The following is a 17824-nucleotide window of genomic DNA, read 5'->3' as shown; positions in this document are numbered from 1 at the left end:
AAGTTAGTCGGAGCTTGCGTTACTTTCTTGTTTTTGGACATAATGGGATATATAAAAAAAGAAAAAAAGGAAGAGAAAAGGAGTGGGGGAAAAAAGGAAAAAGGGAAGGAAAAAAAAATTATTAAAGAAAGGACACAGTCCATAAATTGTATAGTAGGTGAGCGGCCCAGGCAGGTCAGGTTGCTGACTTACGGCTCCATCCCGGGCTTCTATAGGAATGAGAAAGCAAGTATTTCAGGCTTTAGAGAGCTCAAAGGGCGGAGGAGGGAGCTGCAGCAGCTTCGTAGAGAATAACCGTGGTCCAAATTGTGAGTTATTCCAGGCTTCAGTTAGTATAGATCAAGTAGCTAACAGCAGCGGCCACCAGAGGGGGACGGATTGTCAGCTTCAGGTACACCAACAAAGGAGTCGGGAGGAAGGTGCCAGAGATTATTATATATAAAGTCCAGCTTCATAAATATGGCACGCGTAATATTTTATTATATTGTATTATACCATAATAGTAATAATGATTCGAGGATACGAGGATCCGTGTGTCACAATAATGGAGCTGTAACTTTTTCAGGTGCTATCCCTGCAGCTGGGGTTAACTCGCAGCCCAACCTCTCATCCAGTGGTCTAGGTACACATGGTGAAAACTACAGCATTTTCACTGCCGTCTCAGTTACGGGCTGCAGTGCGAGCAGGTTCTGCAATCTTGCAGGGGTGAGGAAAGTGTGATGCAGTGCAGCTTTACCTTTACTCCGGCTGGTTGCCAGGGAGCAAGATGGCGGCTTTCGGTTCTTTTCACAGGCCTTAGTGGAAAGGAGAGGAAATTCCCCCCAGATTCAGTGGTGGTGTTAGTGGGCCTGGTCCCCGCAGCCACAGCCTTCTCCGTCGGGTCTGATGTCCGCAGTTAAGTTGGTTACTGCGGCAGCAGCAGCCGCGGACAGACCGAGCGGCGCAGCCGTGGTTTCACTCTCCTGCACCGTCCGGCCACCCAGCGGGGTCGTAATCAGCTCCGGGGGAGACCTCCGGCCCGGCCGGCTCACTGCAGGCGGGGAGACCGCACTGCGGGGGGACCGTCTAGAGCCCCCGATCCACCACTGCGGCCCCGCTCACGATCTCATCGCGGCACTTCCGGTCCGGGTGTCGCACTACTCCAGCCCCCAGCTTCTGCCGAGCAGGTACGCCGCAACCTGCACGGGTCTCAGGGGCACCCGCCGGCTCCGCAACCCACCGCTCTACAGCCAGCAGGGGCTCGACAGCCCTGGGGTACAGATTATTGGGCTGTATCTGTTGCCGGGAGGGTGCTACATATTGTCGGGGTCAGGAGCTCTGATTCAGCACGTCTTCCCCTCTCCATGGCCAGGCCACGCCCCCCCCCCCCCTCCAGTTTGTTTCAATGGACTTTGATGCCTTGGCACTTGAGACCCAGATATTGAGAGCTGGGATTTTTCCCATCATTAGTACCATACTCCAGGTGCATAAGCCGGTCACATCCCATATTACCATGTTTACATTCTATGGGGTGAATGAAAGTGTCTCTCGCCACACATATTTTGTCTGTCACAGCTCCTATTGGTTATTCAAGATGGTTTATCTAAAGGCCTGTCTCTTTCTTCTATCAAGGGGCTTTTGTCCGCCTTTTTGGTTTTGTTCCAGTGGCCCTTATTCCAGAAGTACAGATCTTCCTGAAAGAGTTGTTTTACATTCATCCTTTGTACAACCTTTCTGTATCTCCTTGGGATTTTAATGTTTAGGCTCTAGAAAGATTCCATTTGAACCACTGAATCAATGGAATTGAGCAATCTCACTTTTAAGGTGGTTTTCTTCCTAGCTATTGCATCAGCTACACAAATGTCTTAAAAGGCTGCCTTGTCAACTTCCTGATAATTCATTCAGATAGGGTTATATTACGTGTTAAGACATCCTTTTTGCCCAAGGTTGTATCAAAGTTTCATTTAAACCACTACAATGTTCTTCGGAGTTTCTCTTTGCCAGCGTCTTCTTCAATGCTTTGGAAGTGGTACATGCATCATGGGTCTATCTAGAGCTTACTTCTACTATTCATTGTACTGTGCCTCTTGGTCTTTGTGGATGTTTACAAGTGATGCTGGACAGCTTCTAAGCATTCTATTGCTTGGTTGGTTACAGCCACCATGTACCAGGCCTATGTGTATTCCAATACACTGGTTTCTTCCTCCCTCCAGGCTTATTCTACTCATGTGGGAGAAACCTCTTGGTTTCCATGGTGCTTTCGTGGAGCAGTTGTGCAGAGCACTGTCCTGGTCCTTTGTGCATACTTTCACCAAGTTTTACCTGTTTAACACTTTTGGCCTTTTTGATGCAAGTTTTTGGTATAATGTTTAGAGTGTGGTTTATCCAGATAAGGCCTCCAACAGCTATATTTGCTTTGTGACCTCCTGGCATAAGCTCCACAGTGTCCCCCAGATTGGATGCATGAGTAAATTGGATTTTTAACGTACTTACCGTAAAATTCTTTCCTTGTGACAATGTGTTTCCTGGGGACAATGTGTTTCCTCCCTTTATTGATGTTCTCTTGTTCTTGCTCACTTTCACTTTGGTTGATAGAGGTTTAGTTGTTATTTCTTCTATGTGGCTGTGTTAAATTAAACTGAGGTAAGATGGAGGGGTTAGATGGGGGCTTAGCTAGCTTTAGTTAACTGTTTAGTGCCATACTTCTGTGTCTAGTTCTCTAACCCAGCATAAGCTCCGCAATATTCCCCAGATGGATCACAGGGAAAGGATTTTCTGGTGAGTACATAAAAAAATCCAGTTGCAGATGTTAAGATCTGCTAGTTAAAAAGCAGTCATGAGTTCACAGTTGCTATCAATGACTATCAATAAGCTCTTCAGTAATACAGGGCGAACGTGGCTGACATCCATGAGGCATTTGGAGACTTTGAGGATACAAAATATATTCTTACTTAGACAGGCACAACAATTTCTACTGTCTTACTTGGTGATATGTGTTTTATTTGGATTTATCAGTAACCTTGATAAACACACTACCTTGTAGTGAGTGACTGTTGGCCAGGGTAGTGTATATCTTCATTCTAAAATATATATTTTCTATAGATTCATAAATCACTATTCTAATTATTTATTTTAAAAATTATTTAGTTAAATGATCCAGACCAGATACAGCAAACGGGAAGTTGCTGCATCTGGGTTTTACCATTAAAATCTTAATATGAAATAGTCCAAACAAATAAAAAGTTAATTACAGGGATATACAGTATGTTGATTTAACATTTGTGGTTTTCAGTTACTGATACAATGATTTATGTATTGTTTACAGATCTGGACAAGATACTTTTCATCAACTCCAAGGTAAACACTCCAGAAATCTAATAATCACATTATTTCTATAGCCTGTTTAGTTATCCATTATTTTTGTATTTTAACAGAAATTGCAGCATCTAAAAATACAATTAATATAAACACAGTTACTCACTCCTTTATCATTACACTAACATATTTTGATAGACCTCTTACAGACTTGGGCAGATCAAAAGAATGGACCAAAAATTACAGGATGAGATATGTGATGCATTAGTGTTCAAACATAAAGGTGTGTACTTTCACAAAAATTTGAGTACACCAGAAGGCGTCGACGCTATAGAGGATATGGAAATTAGAGACAGTGATGTTTTTTTGGTCACCTTTCCAAAATCTGGTAAGCTTGTAATTCTAACTTTGCTTTAGTATTTTACTTTTATCAATTACATTGATCTAAAGAGAAAATGGGAATCAGTCATGTTAATAATAATAATAATAATTTTATTTATATAGCGCTCTTACTTCAATAGGACTCAAGATGCTTAACAGCTACATAGCATAATATAGTACAAAAACAATGAAGTACATAAAAGCTTTTCAGAAAATACAGAAGCATGTAGATACTAAAGGAGCATTATGGAAATGCTTGAGTAAACAGGAAAATCTAGTCTATTTTTGAAGGATTTTATAGTTGGGGCCTCTCGCACTGTACGAGGAAGTGAGTTCCATAGAGTCGGATCCGCATGACTAAAAGCTCGACCCCAAGATGAATTACGGGATATTCTAGGTACTGCTAAAAGTCCTTCATCTACAGATCGCAGTAATCGAGTGGGGCAGTATGGAATCAGAAGCTGCTTCAGGTACCTTGTGCCCTGGTCATGTAGTGCTTTGAAACTCAGTAAGCCAATCTTGAAGATGATTTGCCATGTTACAGGCAGCCAATGAGGGTGTTATGTGGCTGGAATGGGGCTGGTCGGTTAACAGCCTGGCAGCTGTGTTTTGCACCAGCTGTAAGCGGTGCAATTCTTTTGCTGGGAGACCAAGGTAGAGGGCATTACAGTAGTCCAATCGAGATGATACATATGCATGTATGACTTTTGGCAGATCATTTGAGGGAATTAAGTGCTTGATTCCGTCTATGTTCCTCAGGTAAAAAGAAAGGATTTGATTGTGGGTGAAATCTGATGTTTAAGCGTCAAGCCACCATCCAGGACAATGCCAAGATTGTGCACACGATCAGTGGTTTGTAATTCTGAATCCCGAAGTGTAAGTCCAGTTGGTTGGCTATGCTGCAGTCTTGTGCTTTGATGTTGCAGTCCTATCATAAGGACCCTCTGTTTTATCCGGGTTCAGTCACAGCCAACTGGCACTCATCCACTCCTGGAGCTCAGCTAGACAGCCATTTAGGGTTATATTGGGTTATCAGTGCCCAGAGCAAAGGACAAGTACAATTGTGTATCATCTGCATAGCAGTGGTAGAGCAGGCCATGGTGCCTGATTATTTCACCCAGTGGGAGCATGTATACTGCAAAAAGCATGGGAGATAGTATAGAAGCTTGTGGCACACTACATGGCAATGGCACTGTTGGTGATGAGTATACTCCTGACGACACTCTCTGTGACCTGCCTGTGAGAAATGATTTGAACCAGCTTAGGACTGTGCCATCCAGTCCACAGAAATTTATCAGTCACTTAATCAGAAGCCCATGGTCTACGGTATCAAATGCTGTAGAGAGATCCAGAAGGATTAAGATTGAACAGTCACCTCTGTGTCTCTTGCCATCAGAAGATCATTTAACACACACACCAGGGCTGTTTCAGTGCTATGTCTTCTCCTGAATCCTAATTGGAACAGATCATAAATATCATGGGTTGTCAGATGGGTTTTCAGTTGATTTGCAACCACTTTCTCAATAACCTTTCCTAGAAAAGGAAGGTTTGGTACCGGTCTGTAATTAGTCATGCATTCGGGATCTAAAATAGGTTTTTTAAGAAGAGGTCTCTAACAATTGCTTCCTTTAGGGGTCCAAGAAAAATCCCTGTCTACAAAGAGCACTAAACAATTTTTGCAAAAACAGGACCAATTATATCCATACAACCTGTTAGAAGCTTGGTTGAGGCAGGGTCCAGATCACAGGTAATGGGACGCAAATTCCAAGCAATTTCAACAATGTCCTTTACATCCATTGGGACAAAGCTGGTCCATGAAGGCAGGTGGTATACATTGGCGGGCTTGGTAGTTTAGCAATCCTTTGATGGCACTGTGGAGATTCCAGCACAGATGGTGGATATTTTATCTGCAAAGAAGTTTGCAAACTCACTGCATCTTGCCTGGGAGAGGGTTTCATCAGTCTGCAGGCATGCTGGCTTGCAAAGCATCTCCACTGTGTGGAAAAGTTGAGCTGGCCTATTGTTTGCTGCCATGATCTCATATGACAGGAACTGTGATTTCTTATGGGTGATTGTCAATTCATATTCTTCATTATGCTTTATTAGTTTTATTTTGTCATTCACTAGGTTAGTCTTCCTCCATCGTCTTTCCAGTCTACGCCCCCTTTTATTGAGCTCACTAACACTGTTATCGATCCAGGGAGCTTGACGTTGTGGTTTACGAGGCCATAAATGCACAGGGGCGATAATAAGAATTTACTTACCGATAATTCTATTTCTCGGAGTCCGTAGTGGATGCTGGGGTTCCTGAAAGGACCATGGGGAATAGCGGCTCCGCAGGAGACAGGGCACAAAAAGTAAAGCTTTAGGATCAGGTGGTGTGCACTGGCTCCTCCCCCTATGACCCTCCTCCAAGCCTCAGTTAGGATACTGTGCCCGGACGAGCGTACACAATAAGGAAGGATTTATGAATCCCGGGTAAGACTCATACCAGCCACACCAATCACACTGTACAACCTGTGATCTGAACCCAGTTAACAGTATGATAACAGCGGAGCCTCTGAAAGATGGCTCACAACAATAATAACCCGATTTTTGTAACTATGTACAAGTATTGCAGATAATCCGCACTTGGGATGGGCGCCCAGCATCCACTACGGACTCCGAGAAATAGAATTATCGGTAAGTAAATTCTTATTTTCTCTATCGTCCTAGTGGATGCTGGGGTTCCTGAAAGGACCATGGGGATTATACCAAAGCTCCCAAACGGGCGGGAGAGTGCGGATGACTCTGCAGCACCGAATGAGAGAACTCCAGGTCCTCCTTAGCCAGGTTATCAAATTTGTAGGATTTTACAAACGTGTTTGCCCCTGACTAAATAGCCGCTCGGCAAAGTTGTAAAGCCGAGACCCCTCGGGCAGCCGCCCAAGATGAGCCCACCTTCCTTGTGGAATGGGCATTTACATATTTTGGCTGTGGCAGGCCTGCCACAGAATGTGCAAGCTGAATTGTATTACACATCCAACTAGCAAAAGTCTGCTTAGAAGCAAGAGCACCCAGTTTGTTGGGTGCATACAGGATAACAGCAAGTCAGTTTTCCTGACTCCAGCCGTCCTGGAACCTATATTTTCAGGGCCCTGACCACATCTAGCAACTTGGAGTCCTCCAAGTCCCTAGTAGGCGCAAGACACCACAATAAGCTGGTTCAGGTGAAACACTGACACCACCTTAGGGAGAGAACTGGGGACGAGTCCGCAGCTCTGCCCTGTCCGAATGGACAAACAGATATGGGCTTTTTTGAGAAAAAAAACACCAATTTGACACTCGCCTGGTCCAGGCCAGGTCCAAGAGCATGTTCACTTTTCATGTGAGATGCTTCAAATCCACAGATTTGACTGGTTTTAAACCAATGTGTTTTGAGGAATCCCAGAACTACGTTGAGATCCCACAGTGCCACTGGAGGCACAAAAGGGGGTTGTATATGCAATACTCCCTTGACAAACTTCTGGACTTCAGGAACTGAAGCCAATTCTTTCTGGAAGAAAAATCGACAGGGCCGAAATTTGAACCTTAATGGACCCCAATTTGAGGCCCATAGACACTCCTGTTTGCAGGAAATGCAGGAATCGACCGAGTTGAAATTTCTTCGTGGGGCCTTCCTGGCCTCACACCACGCAACATATTTTCGCCACATGTGGTGATAATGTTGTGCGGTCACCTCCTTTCTGGCTTTGACCAGGGTAGGAATGACCTCTTCCTGAATGCCTTTTCCCTTAGGATCCGGCGTTCCACCGCCATGCCGTCAAACGCAGCTGCGGTAAGTCTTGGAACAGACATGGTACTTGCTGAAACAAGTCCCTTCTTAGCGGCAGAGGCCATAAGTCCTCTGTGAGCATCTCTTGAAGTTCCGGGTACCAAGTCCTTCTTGGCCAATCCGGAGCCATGAGTATAGTTCTTACTCCTCTACGTCTTATAATTCTCAGTACCTTAGGTATGAAAAGCAGAGGATGGAACACATACACCGACTGGTACACCCACGGTGTTACCAGAACATCCACAGCTATTGCCTGAGGGTCTCTTAACCTGGCGCAATACCTGTCCCGTTTTTTGTTCAGACGGGACGCCATCATGTCCACCTTTGGTAATTCCCAACGGTTTACAATCATGTGGAAAACTTCCCCATGAAGTTCCCACTCTGCCGGGTGGAGGTCGTGCCTACTGAGGAAGTCTGCTTCCCAGTTTCCATTCCCGGAATGAAACACTGCTGACAGTGCTATCACATGATTTTCCGCCCAGCGAAAAGTCCTTGCAGTTTTTGCCACTGCCCTCCTGCTTCTTGTGCCGCCCTGTCTATTTACGTGGGCGACTGCCGTGATGTTTTATCCCACTGGATCAATACCGGCTGACCTTGAAGCAGAGGTCTTGCTAAGCTTAGAGCATTATAAATTTACCCTTAGCTATATTTATGTGGAGAAAAGTCTCCAGACTTGATCACACTCCCTGGAAATTTTTTCCTTGTGTGACTGCTCCCCAGCCTCTCGGGCTGGCCTCCGTGGTCACCAACATCCAAAACTGAATGCCGAATCTGCGGCCCTCTAGAAGATGAGCACTCTGTAACCACCACAGGAGAGACACCCTTGTCCTTGGATATAGGGTTATCCGCTGATGCATCTGAAGATGCGATCCGGACCATTTGTCCAGCAGATCCCACTGAAAAGTTCTTGCATGAAATCTGCCGACTGGAATTGCTTCGAAGGAAGTCACCATTTTTTTACCATGGCCCTTGTGCAATGATGCACTGATTTTAGGAGGTTCCTGACTAGCTCGGATAACTCCCTGGCTTTCTCTTCCGGGAGAAACACCTTTTTCTGGACTGTGTCCAGAATCATCCCTAAGCACAGGAGACTTGTTGTCGGGATCAGCTGCGATTTTGGAATATTTAGAATCCACCCCTGCTGTTGTAACAGTATCCGAGATAGTGCTACTCCGACCTCCAACTGTTTCCTGGACTTTGCCCTTATCAGGAGATCGTCCAAGTAAGGGATAATTAAGACGCCTTTTCTTCGAAGAAGAACCATCATTTCGGCCATTACCTTGGTAAAGACCCGGGGTGCCGTGGACAATCCAAACGGCAGCGTCTGAAACTGATAGTGACAGTTCTGTACCACGAACCTGAGGTACCCTTAGTGATAAGGGCAAATTTGGGACATGGAGGTAAGCATCCCTGATGTCTCGGGACACCATATATTCCCCTTCTTCCCGGTTCGTTATCACTGCTCTGAGTGACTCCATCTTGATTTGAACCTTTGTAAGTGTTCAAATTTTTTTAGATTTAGAATAGGTCTCACCTAGCCTTCTGGCTTCAGTACCACAATATAGTGTGGAATAATACCCCTTTTCTTGTTGTAGGAGGGGTAATTTAATTATCACCTGCTGGGAATACAGCTCGTGAATTGTTTCCCATACTGCCTCCTTGTCGGAGGGAGACCTTGGTAAAGCAGACTTCAGGAGCCTGCGCAGGGGAAACGTCTCGACATTCCAATCTGTACCCCTGGGATACTACTTGTAGGATCCAGGGGTCCTGTACGGTCTCAGCGTCATGCTGAGAGCTTGTCAGAAGCGGTGGAACGCTTCTGTTCCTGGGAATGGGCTGCCTGCTGCAGTCTTCTTCCCTTTCCTCTATCCCTGGGCAGATATGACTCTTATAGGGACGAAAGGACTGAAGCTGAAAAGATGGTGTCTTTTTCTGCAGAGATGTGACTTAGGGTAAAAACGGTGGATTTTCCAGCAGTTGCCGTGGCCACCAGGTCCGATGGACCGACCCCAAATAACTCCTCTTCCTTTATACGGCAATACACCTTTGTGCCGTTTGGAATCTGCATCACCTGACCACTGTCGTGTCCATAAACATCTTCTGGCAGATATGGACATCGCACTTACTCTTGATGCCAGAGTGCAAATATCCCTCTGTGCATCTCGCATATATAGAAATGCATCCTTTAAATGCTCTATAGTCAATAAAATACTGTCCCTGTCAAGGGTATCAATATTTTTAGTCAGGGAATCCGACCAAGCCACCCCAGCTCTGCACATCCAGGCTGAGGCGATCGCTGGTCGCAGTATAACACCAGTATGTGTGTATATACTTTTTATGATATTTTCCAGCCTCCTGTCAGCTGGCTCCTTGAGGACGGCCCTATCTATAGACGGTACCGCCACTTGTTCTGATAAGCGTGTGAGCGCCTTATCCACCCTAAGGGGTGTTTCCCAACGCGCCCTAACTTCTGGCGGGAAAGGGTATACCGCCCATATTTTCTATCGGGGGGAACCCACGCATCATCACACACTTCATTTAATTTATCTGATTCAGGAAAAACTACGGTAGTTTTTTCACATCCCACATAATACCCTCTTTTGTGGTACTTGTAGTATCAGAAATATGTAACACCTCCTTCATTGCCCTTAACGTGTGGCCCTAATAAGGAATACGTTTGTTTATTCACCGTCGACACTGGATTCAGTGTCCCTGTCTGTGTCTGTGTCGACCGACTAAAGTAAACGGGCGTTTTAAAACCCCTGACAGTGTTTTTGAGACGTCTGGACCGGTACTAATTGTTTGTCGGCCGTCTCATGTCGTCAACCGACCTTGCCGCGTGTTGACATTATCACGTAATTCCCTAAATAAGCCATCCATTCCGGTGTCGACTCCCTAGAGAGTGACATCACCATTACAGGCAATTGCTCCGCCTCCTCACCAACATCGTCCTCATACTTGTCGACACACACGTACCGACACACAGCACACACACAGGGAATGCTCTGATAGAGGACAGGACCTACTAGCCCTTTGGAGAGACAGAGGGAGAGTTTGCCAGCACACACCAAAAACGCTATAATTATATAGGGACAACCTTATATAAGTGTTTTCCCTTATAGCATCTTTTTTATATATTTTTAACGCCAAATTAGTGCCCCCCCTCTCTGTTTTAACCCTGTTTCTGTAGTGCAGTGCAGGGGAGAGCCTGGGAGCCTTCCCTCCAGCCTTTCTGTGAGGGAAAATGGCGCTGTGTGCTGAGGAGATAGGCCCCGCCCCTTTTTCGGCGGCCTCGTCTCCCGCTCTTAACGGATTCTGGCAGGGGTTAAATATCTCCATATAGCCCCCGGAGGCTATATGTGAGGTATTTTTAGCCAAAAATAGGTTTTCATTGCCTCCCAGGGCGCCCCCCTCCCAGCGCCCTGCACCCTCAGTGACTGCCGTGTGAAGTGTGCTGAGAGGAAGACTGAGGAGTCTTCATGCCGCCGATTCTGGACCTTCTTCTTGTTTCAGCATCTGCAAGGGGGCCGGCGGCGAGGCTCCGGTGACCATCCAGGCTGTACCTGTGATCGTCCCTCTGGAGCTAATGTCCAGTAGCCAAAGAAGCCAATCCATCCTGCACGCAGGTGAGTTCACTTCTTCTCCCCTAAGTCCCTCGTTGCAGTGATCCTGTTGCCAGCAGGACTCACTGTAAAATAAAAAACCTAAGCTAAACTTTTCTAAGCAGCTCTTTAGGAGAGCCACCTAGATTGCACCCTTCTCGGCCGGGCACAAAAATCTAACTGAGGCTTGGAGGAGGGTCATAGGGGGAGGAGCCAGTGCACACCACCTGATCCTAAAGCTTTACTTTTTGTGCCCTGTCTCCTGCGGAGCCGCTATTCCCCATGGTCCTTTCAGGAACCCCAGCATCCACTAGGACGATAGAGAAAATATCAATTGCAGCCATAACATCCCTATTATAATAACTGACTAGGGAACAGGGATCTTCACATGCACCCAGTATAGCAGAGAGATCCAGATTTGCTGCAAGAGCCTGTTAGCAAATATTCAAAAACATATTGTTATTTGATTGTGAATACGTTCCAACTATTGAATTATGTGACTACTAAAAAAGGGTTGTTTTCATCCTGTTATATATTTTTTCCTGTTCTTAAATGCCGTTTATTTCATGTTGGGGTTTTTTTTGCCATAAACATAGTATTTTTTGTACATGAATATCCACCACAATATGGCAGGTATAGCAGTGGACTGGCACAGACTGCTCTTGGGCAGACTGACCTTGGGCAGGATTGGGGGTTCTTTGCTGGAAGAATTCTATTTCCAGCAATGGGACTGATTCCCAAGAGTGAGTGCATTCCAAGTTGATTGGTCACTGACGTTTTTTGCAGCGCAATGAACAGGTTACTACTGTGCATGCACCGCAGTGTGCAGGTGCATCATACAGGTACAAAGCGAATTGTTGCTGGGCGAGGAATTTAGCGAAGATTCCATTCGCACAGCTGATCGCAAGTAGATTGACAGGAAGAAGGTATTTGTGGGTGTCAACTGACCGTTTTCTGGGTGTGTTTGGAAAATGCAGGCGTGTCCAGGCGTTGCAGGGCGGGTCTCTAACGTAAATTCCGGGACCAAAAAGACTGAAGTGATCGCAAGGGCTGAGTAAGTACAGAGCTACTCAGAAACTGAAAAAAACTTTTTCGTCCCGCTTGGCTGCACAAGCATTTGCACACTTGCAAAGCAAAAATGCACTCCCCTGTGGGCGGCGACTATGCTTTGCACGGCTGCAAAAAGTAGCTAGCTAGCGAGCGATCAGCTCGGAATGAGGGCTACATTACTGCTTTCTTTGAGTCCTAAAGTGCATTTATTTGTGTACATAAACCATTGTTATTTAAAAAATGACAAGCATTCATGTTACAAACATTTATCATTTACAATGCATGTGGTTCCTGGTCTTTGGCATTGAGAGTGCAGGTTTACAATTGTTTCTACAAATGAAAGCACAAATTATAAAGTGCCATTTGTGAAAACGTAAAATATTGTAATTGATTACAGATTGCCAGGCCCACAGGAAGGGCCAATTGATGACACACAGCATGTTTTATCTCTAATTAGGGCAGATTCCTTCAATTTTACAGTTTTTATCACTGTTACATATATATTAAACCTGTACTCTGCAGGACAAACAAAGAAGTTACAGGCTTATTTTTAATTTATATAATAATGCAGTATGGCTGTCATGTCTCTGACATGAGCAGCAGAGGCCCAAGGAGTGCATGAAAGCGCATGAGAAGAGAATCAGACAGGGTAAGTATTGTGCAATGGGAGTTTGTTCCCTGAATTATTAGGAAAATAGTTTTGCATGCAAAAGTGATATTGTCCCATAAAACAAAAGCATCCACAAACGCAATAGTCATTATTTTGCATACACAGACTATATTTAATGTTGCATACTGTAGCTAATGAAACATACTTTCTTTGCACAGGAACAGTTTGGACACAAAATATCCTCTGTCAGATATACAAAGAAAGTCAAGGCAATGTAGAAGGCAATGTAGAAGACAATGTTAACAACATGGCAAAAGCTCCATGGCTTGAATTTAAATTGTTAATCAATGATTTTGACAGCTGTCCCTCTCCTCGTCTCTTATTGAGCCACCTACCTTATTATCTGATGCCAAAGAATCCAAGGAACCGGAAACTAAAAGTTGGTACATAATACAGTATAAACACCGCCATCCATTTGTTGACTATGCTGATAAAATGCATTAGATGTTTATTTATAGCCAGTTTTGGACTGGGATACTAGCTAAATCCACTGAGTAGGGGCACCACACTATCCTACACATACATGGATGTAATGGATGGAGAGGAGTAGATGGAAGGCAGACTAATCAATCTATAGTCAGTCCTCAGGTACAGGTATTTTATGGGTTTATGCTTTTATAAACAGACTTTTCATATCCCACTCCAATATTGTTTGGAGCACTGCTAGCAATAAGGTCACTTGGCAGTGCAGATATGTAAATGTTCTAGTTGAAAAATAAGAGAACACAAGCAGGCAAATACAAACAATTAAGCATCATTGAAAATGTAAATATGGATACATGAATGCAAAAGGTCCATAATTGCTTAAACTCTGTTACATGAAGCACTTTAGAAAACAAGGCTTTTCACAGCTTCGCTTTATTCAGGAAAGAGTATAGCATGGACAAGTTTCTGATTTCTCCAGCGGTGCCCCAACTGCGTGACAGGATCGCTTCCCCATCAGCTCAGGATAGTGTAATGAGCCTCTTGATGTTTGAAAAGCAGACCACTGTCTTCCTGTTTCCTCCCTGTTCTCTCTGCCCACTTTTCTGACACCAGTCATTTAGATGTTCCCCAGGGTATGAGGCACTTTCAGCTATGTAAGAGCAGAAGCAGGTGTGGATACATTGTTTCATGTGCCTCAGTATGCCATAGTGAGGGGCGGCTGCTTGTGACACAGTCCCCAGGGTATGAGGCACTTTCAGCTATGTAAGAGCAGAAGCAGGTGTGGGTACATTGTTTCATGTAGCAAGAAAATTGTGAAGTGTCAAACAGTGCGCAATTAAGGCTGCTAGTCATACAGTGTACCACCAGAGGCTTTTCCCACCTCTAATACAAAATGCAATAGAAAAAAAGATACGTGGAATACCGCTCGAACAGCGCCTCACTCTACGTCAGTAGAGCCTTAGTCACGCCCAGCTCTCAGATCCATAACATCCTTCAGACGTATTATACAGGAACAGACTCTCAGTGTGGATCACAGGAATTTTACCGGAAAGAGAGATAATGGGCAACCATAGTGTGATACTGTTTAAAAATGTAATACATCACACAAGACAACATGACAATTAAAAACAATCCTAAAACACAAAAACCACACAATGGTGGTACAGACATTCACTGGTAGGGCTGACACCCTGGGTGACAACAGTAGAAATGGCTGATTACCGGCTAGAGGTAAGAACTGGCTCACATAAGTTCTGTAGGCATGAATGACACAGAGTGAATCACCAGGCTGCAACAAGGGATTCCCCAGTCCCAGGACTCCTTCAAACACTGGCTCAGTCCACGCTCGTCGTTCACATTCAGGAGGTCAGTCCAAATGAGCACCTACGCGTTACGACCCTCCTCGGGTCTTTCTCAAGGTCAGGTGATCCACACCTGAGCTGACCTTGAGAAAGACCCGAGGAGGGTCGACTGAGCCGATGTTTGAAGGAGTCCTGGGACTGGGGAATCCCTTGCTGCAGCCTGGTGATTCACTCTGTGTCATTCATGCCTACAGAATTTCTGGCACTTCTGGGACGCCCCCATGTTCCTTGTCATGCACCCCTGCCCCCCTCCGTTTCCATGGAAATGGGGGCATGCCGTGAGTCCATGCCCCCTAACTCGCGGCATGCCCGTCGGTACTGGCCACGCGCCCCCTTTCGCACCCCCCCCTTCGGCGCGTGCATGCACGGACAGATGGTGTTCTGCCAGCCCTGCTTGTTGTCCCAGCAGAAGGGAAACATCCCCATGATGAACTGTCCTTGCCTGGTGCATGTGCAGTCAGCGTTATACTTACCAAAGTTACTGTACAATGTCTTGGTGCATTCCATTTCTGCCCAGGATTGCAGAGGGGCCTGTTTTTTGTACTGCTTTACTGAACAAGTATGTGTGTGTGAACTACTACTTAGAAGAACTACTAAGTATGCATTGATATGATGTGATATATAGGAATAATCAACACTCGCCACAGTACTACTACATGAATAGACACCTTAATTTGATAGTTGGCATATTTGCAACATCCTCTATTGCATCTAACTGTATACACCCCACAATTCCGTTGACATACCCTCACTTTGTCTATGTTAAACGCTGCATTACAAGCCAGTCATAAGTCAAGGTGCCATTGAAGTGCAAATGACTCTGCAATTACTCATATTTGTGCACACATGGATCACACTTGCAAGTGCCATGCCAAAACTCAGAATCAGGCACTGTATCTGTCTTTCACTATTTCTTCTTTTGTTTCCTCTTCCATTCTCACTAAATAATGTGGTATGTATTTTTGACTATTCACTTTTTTATATACAGTAGTTGTCACGTCTAGCAAAGTTTGAGGATCCGGCAGCTGAGATTTGCCCGAGGAGGTAGCAGGCTGTGAATGAACCAGATGAGGGGGCTGGATATAGTTCTTTCGCATGGGACACGGAGCAATGAAGAACGTAGGCGGGGTTTGAGAGTCAATGGAAAGTATTTATTATGTACAGGGCTGAGGTAAAGAAATGAGGCTGGAGCACGATGGTTAAAGAAGTGGCTGGGGGCGAAGAGCTGTGGACTGTGATTTGAAAGACGAGACTGTAGATGATGAACTGTGGAACTGTGGATGGTGGGTGAAGACGTGGCTGGAGACAAGGACTGTGGACTGTGGTTTGAAAAAAGAGGCTGAAGGTAATCTGCAGGCTATAGTCTGTGGTACAAAGGCGTGGCTGGTGAAAGAGATCTGTGGAGTGTGGCTTGAAAGACGAGGCAGAAGATCCGGGGCCGACTGTGCTCAAAGAGTCTTACTGGACCGGGTTTTCCAGGAGCGTTTCCACAGGCAGTAGCAGGCTAGAAACGGCAGGGCTGCAGCAGCAACAGAGAACCGATCAAGCAGGATCAGGAGGAACCAGAATACAGCAGGAACCCTGGGAGCACAGGCTAAAGCACCTACAACAGGGTTGTAACTTGAAGCACTGGCGTCCCTGTCCTAAACCAGCCCCCTTTTATAGGGAGAGCTTCCCCTGGATTGGCTGGAAGAAACAGGAAACAGGAACTATGCTTAAAACTTGGTCTCCAACATGGCGGCGCCCAGTAATGCAGACCTCTTTGCAAAGCCACATTGCTCACTGCCCCTGGTCTCCTAGTAACGGCTCAGCAAGAGCGACTCGCTGTAGCGGTGTCCCACCACCACGAGCGGACCCCCTCACCGCCGCTACTGCTGCCCATGGATCCGGCGCAGCAGCCCACCTCCGCCGCTGCCCGCACAACGCCAAGGAAGCCAGCCCCGCGGCCCCAGCGTACCGGTAAGACTCCGGAAGCTGACAGTAGTGTGGCAATAGGAGCAGTGTGCTATAGAGGAACCAGGGGTATTTAGCTGATAAACCCAGGGAAGTCATGTATGTGGAGGATAGAAAATGTGTGTCTTACCTGCAGTGCTCCTATCCCCTGCAGTCTGGTGCAGCTGAAAGCATGTCTGTGATCAATCAGAAAACCTGTAAAGATCTCTCTTATAAAGGCACCGTGGGTGTGTTGCTTGCCTGGGGAGGAGGAGTCTGAGGTATAAAAGGCTGTCTGAGCCATTTATCTCTATGGCTATGCTGTGAACATTTACTCTGTGATGGTTACTTGTCTGTGGTCATCCTGATTAAATAAATCGATAAGATCTGAGTCAGTGTGTGCTTCCACTACACAGATTCTTTGTCACAAGAGTAAGCAAATATTACAATTTGCAATATATCTATACTGTTTAATATTTGGGAATTATTAACATTAATTTATATAGCACCAGCACGCTCAGTGCTTTATATTTGGAACCAAAAGCTAATTATTGCTGATAGCAATATACTAATTTAATGATAAAAAATTGTTATAAGAAATCTCTCTCTCTCTCATATATATATATATATATATATATATGAATATATGAAAGAGAGAGAGAGAGAGAGATACACTGAATATGGCATTGAGAGATGACTAAAAATATCTATATAACTTAGGGTGGATGATATAAAATAACTAATAATACACTGTGTTGATGAAGGCTACAAAAATACAACTATTTTGTTCGTTCAGTTGTGTTTTAACATAAAATAAAATATTATAACTTCAAATTATATTTTCTGTTATTTGTTGATAGTGGGGGTCATTCTGAGTTGATCGCTAGCTGCTTTCGGTCACTGCGCAGCGATCAGGCAAAAAATCGGCACTTCTGCGCATGCGCGTCGTACTATTACAACGAACGATGTAGTTTCACACAAGGTCTAGCGAAGCATTTCAGTCGCACTGCTGGGCACAGAGTGATTGACAGGAAGAGGGCGTTTCTGGGTGTCAACTGACCATTTTCAGGGAGTGTTCAGAAAAACGCAGGCGTGGCTGGGTGAGCGCAGCAGGCGTGGCTGGGTGAACGCAGGGCGTGTTCGTGACGTCAAAACAGGAACTGATTAGTCTGAAGTGATCTCAAGCGCTGAGTAGGTCTGAAGCTACACTGACACTGCACAAAATTATTTTGTAGCCGCTCTGCGATCCTTTCGTTTGCACTTCTGCTAAGCTAAAATAATCTCCCAGTGGGAG

At 45.2% G+C, this 17824-nt stretch overlaps 1 protein-coding gene across 2 annotated transcripts in view; it reads left to right on the top strand.

The window, feature by feature from the left end:
- LOC134909867 (amine sulfotransferase-like) overlaps nucleotides 1–17824 on the top strand; it is a 113018-nt gene that overhangs the window by 53110 nt on the left and 42084 nt on the right. For both annotated transcript variants that reach the window (XM_063917200.1, XM_063917199.1), the window contains exons 3-5: nucleotides 3305–3336; nucleotides 3493–3682; nucleotides 12970–13190. In XM_063917200.1, coding sequence (XP_063773270.1) covers nucleotides 3523–3682; nucleotides 12970–13190 — 381 coding nt within the window. In that variant the 5' untranslated portion in view covers nucleotides 3305–3336; nucleotides 3493–3522. The remainder of the gene's footprint in view (nucleotides 1–3304; nucleotides 3337–3492; nucleotides 3683–12969; nucleotides 13191–17824) is intronic.

This window comes from Pseudophryne corroboree, chromosome 4 (genome assembly GCF_028390025.1).
Source record: "Pseudophryne corroboree isolate aPseCor3 chromosome 4, aPseCor3.hap2, whole genome shotgun sequence".
Lineage (NCBI taxonomy): Eukaryota > Metazoa > Chordata > Amphibia > Anura > Myobatrachidae > Pseudophryne > Pseudophryne corroboree.
The sequence above is the reverse complement of the archived record's forward strand: the minus strand, read 5'-3'. Positions and strand labels throughout refer to the sequence as shown.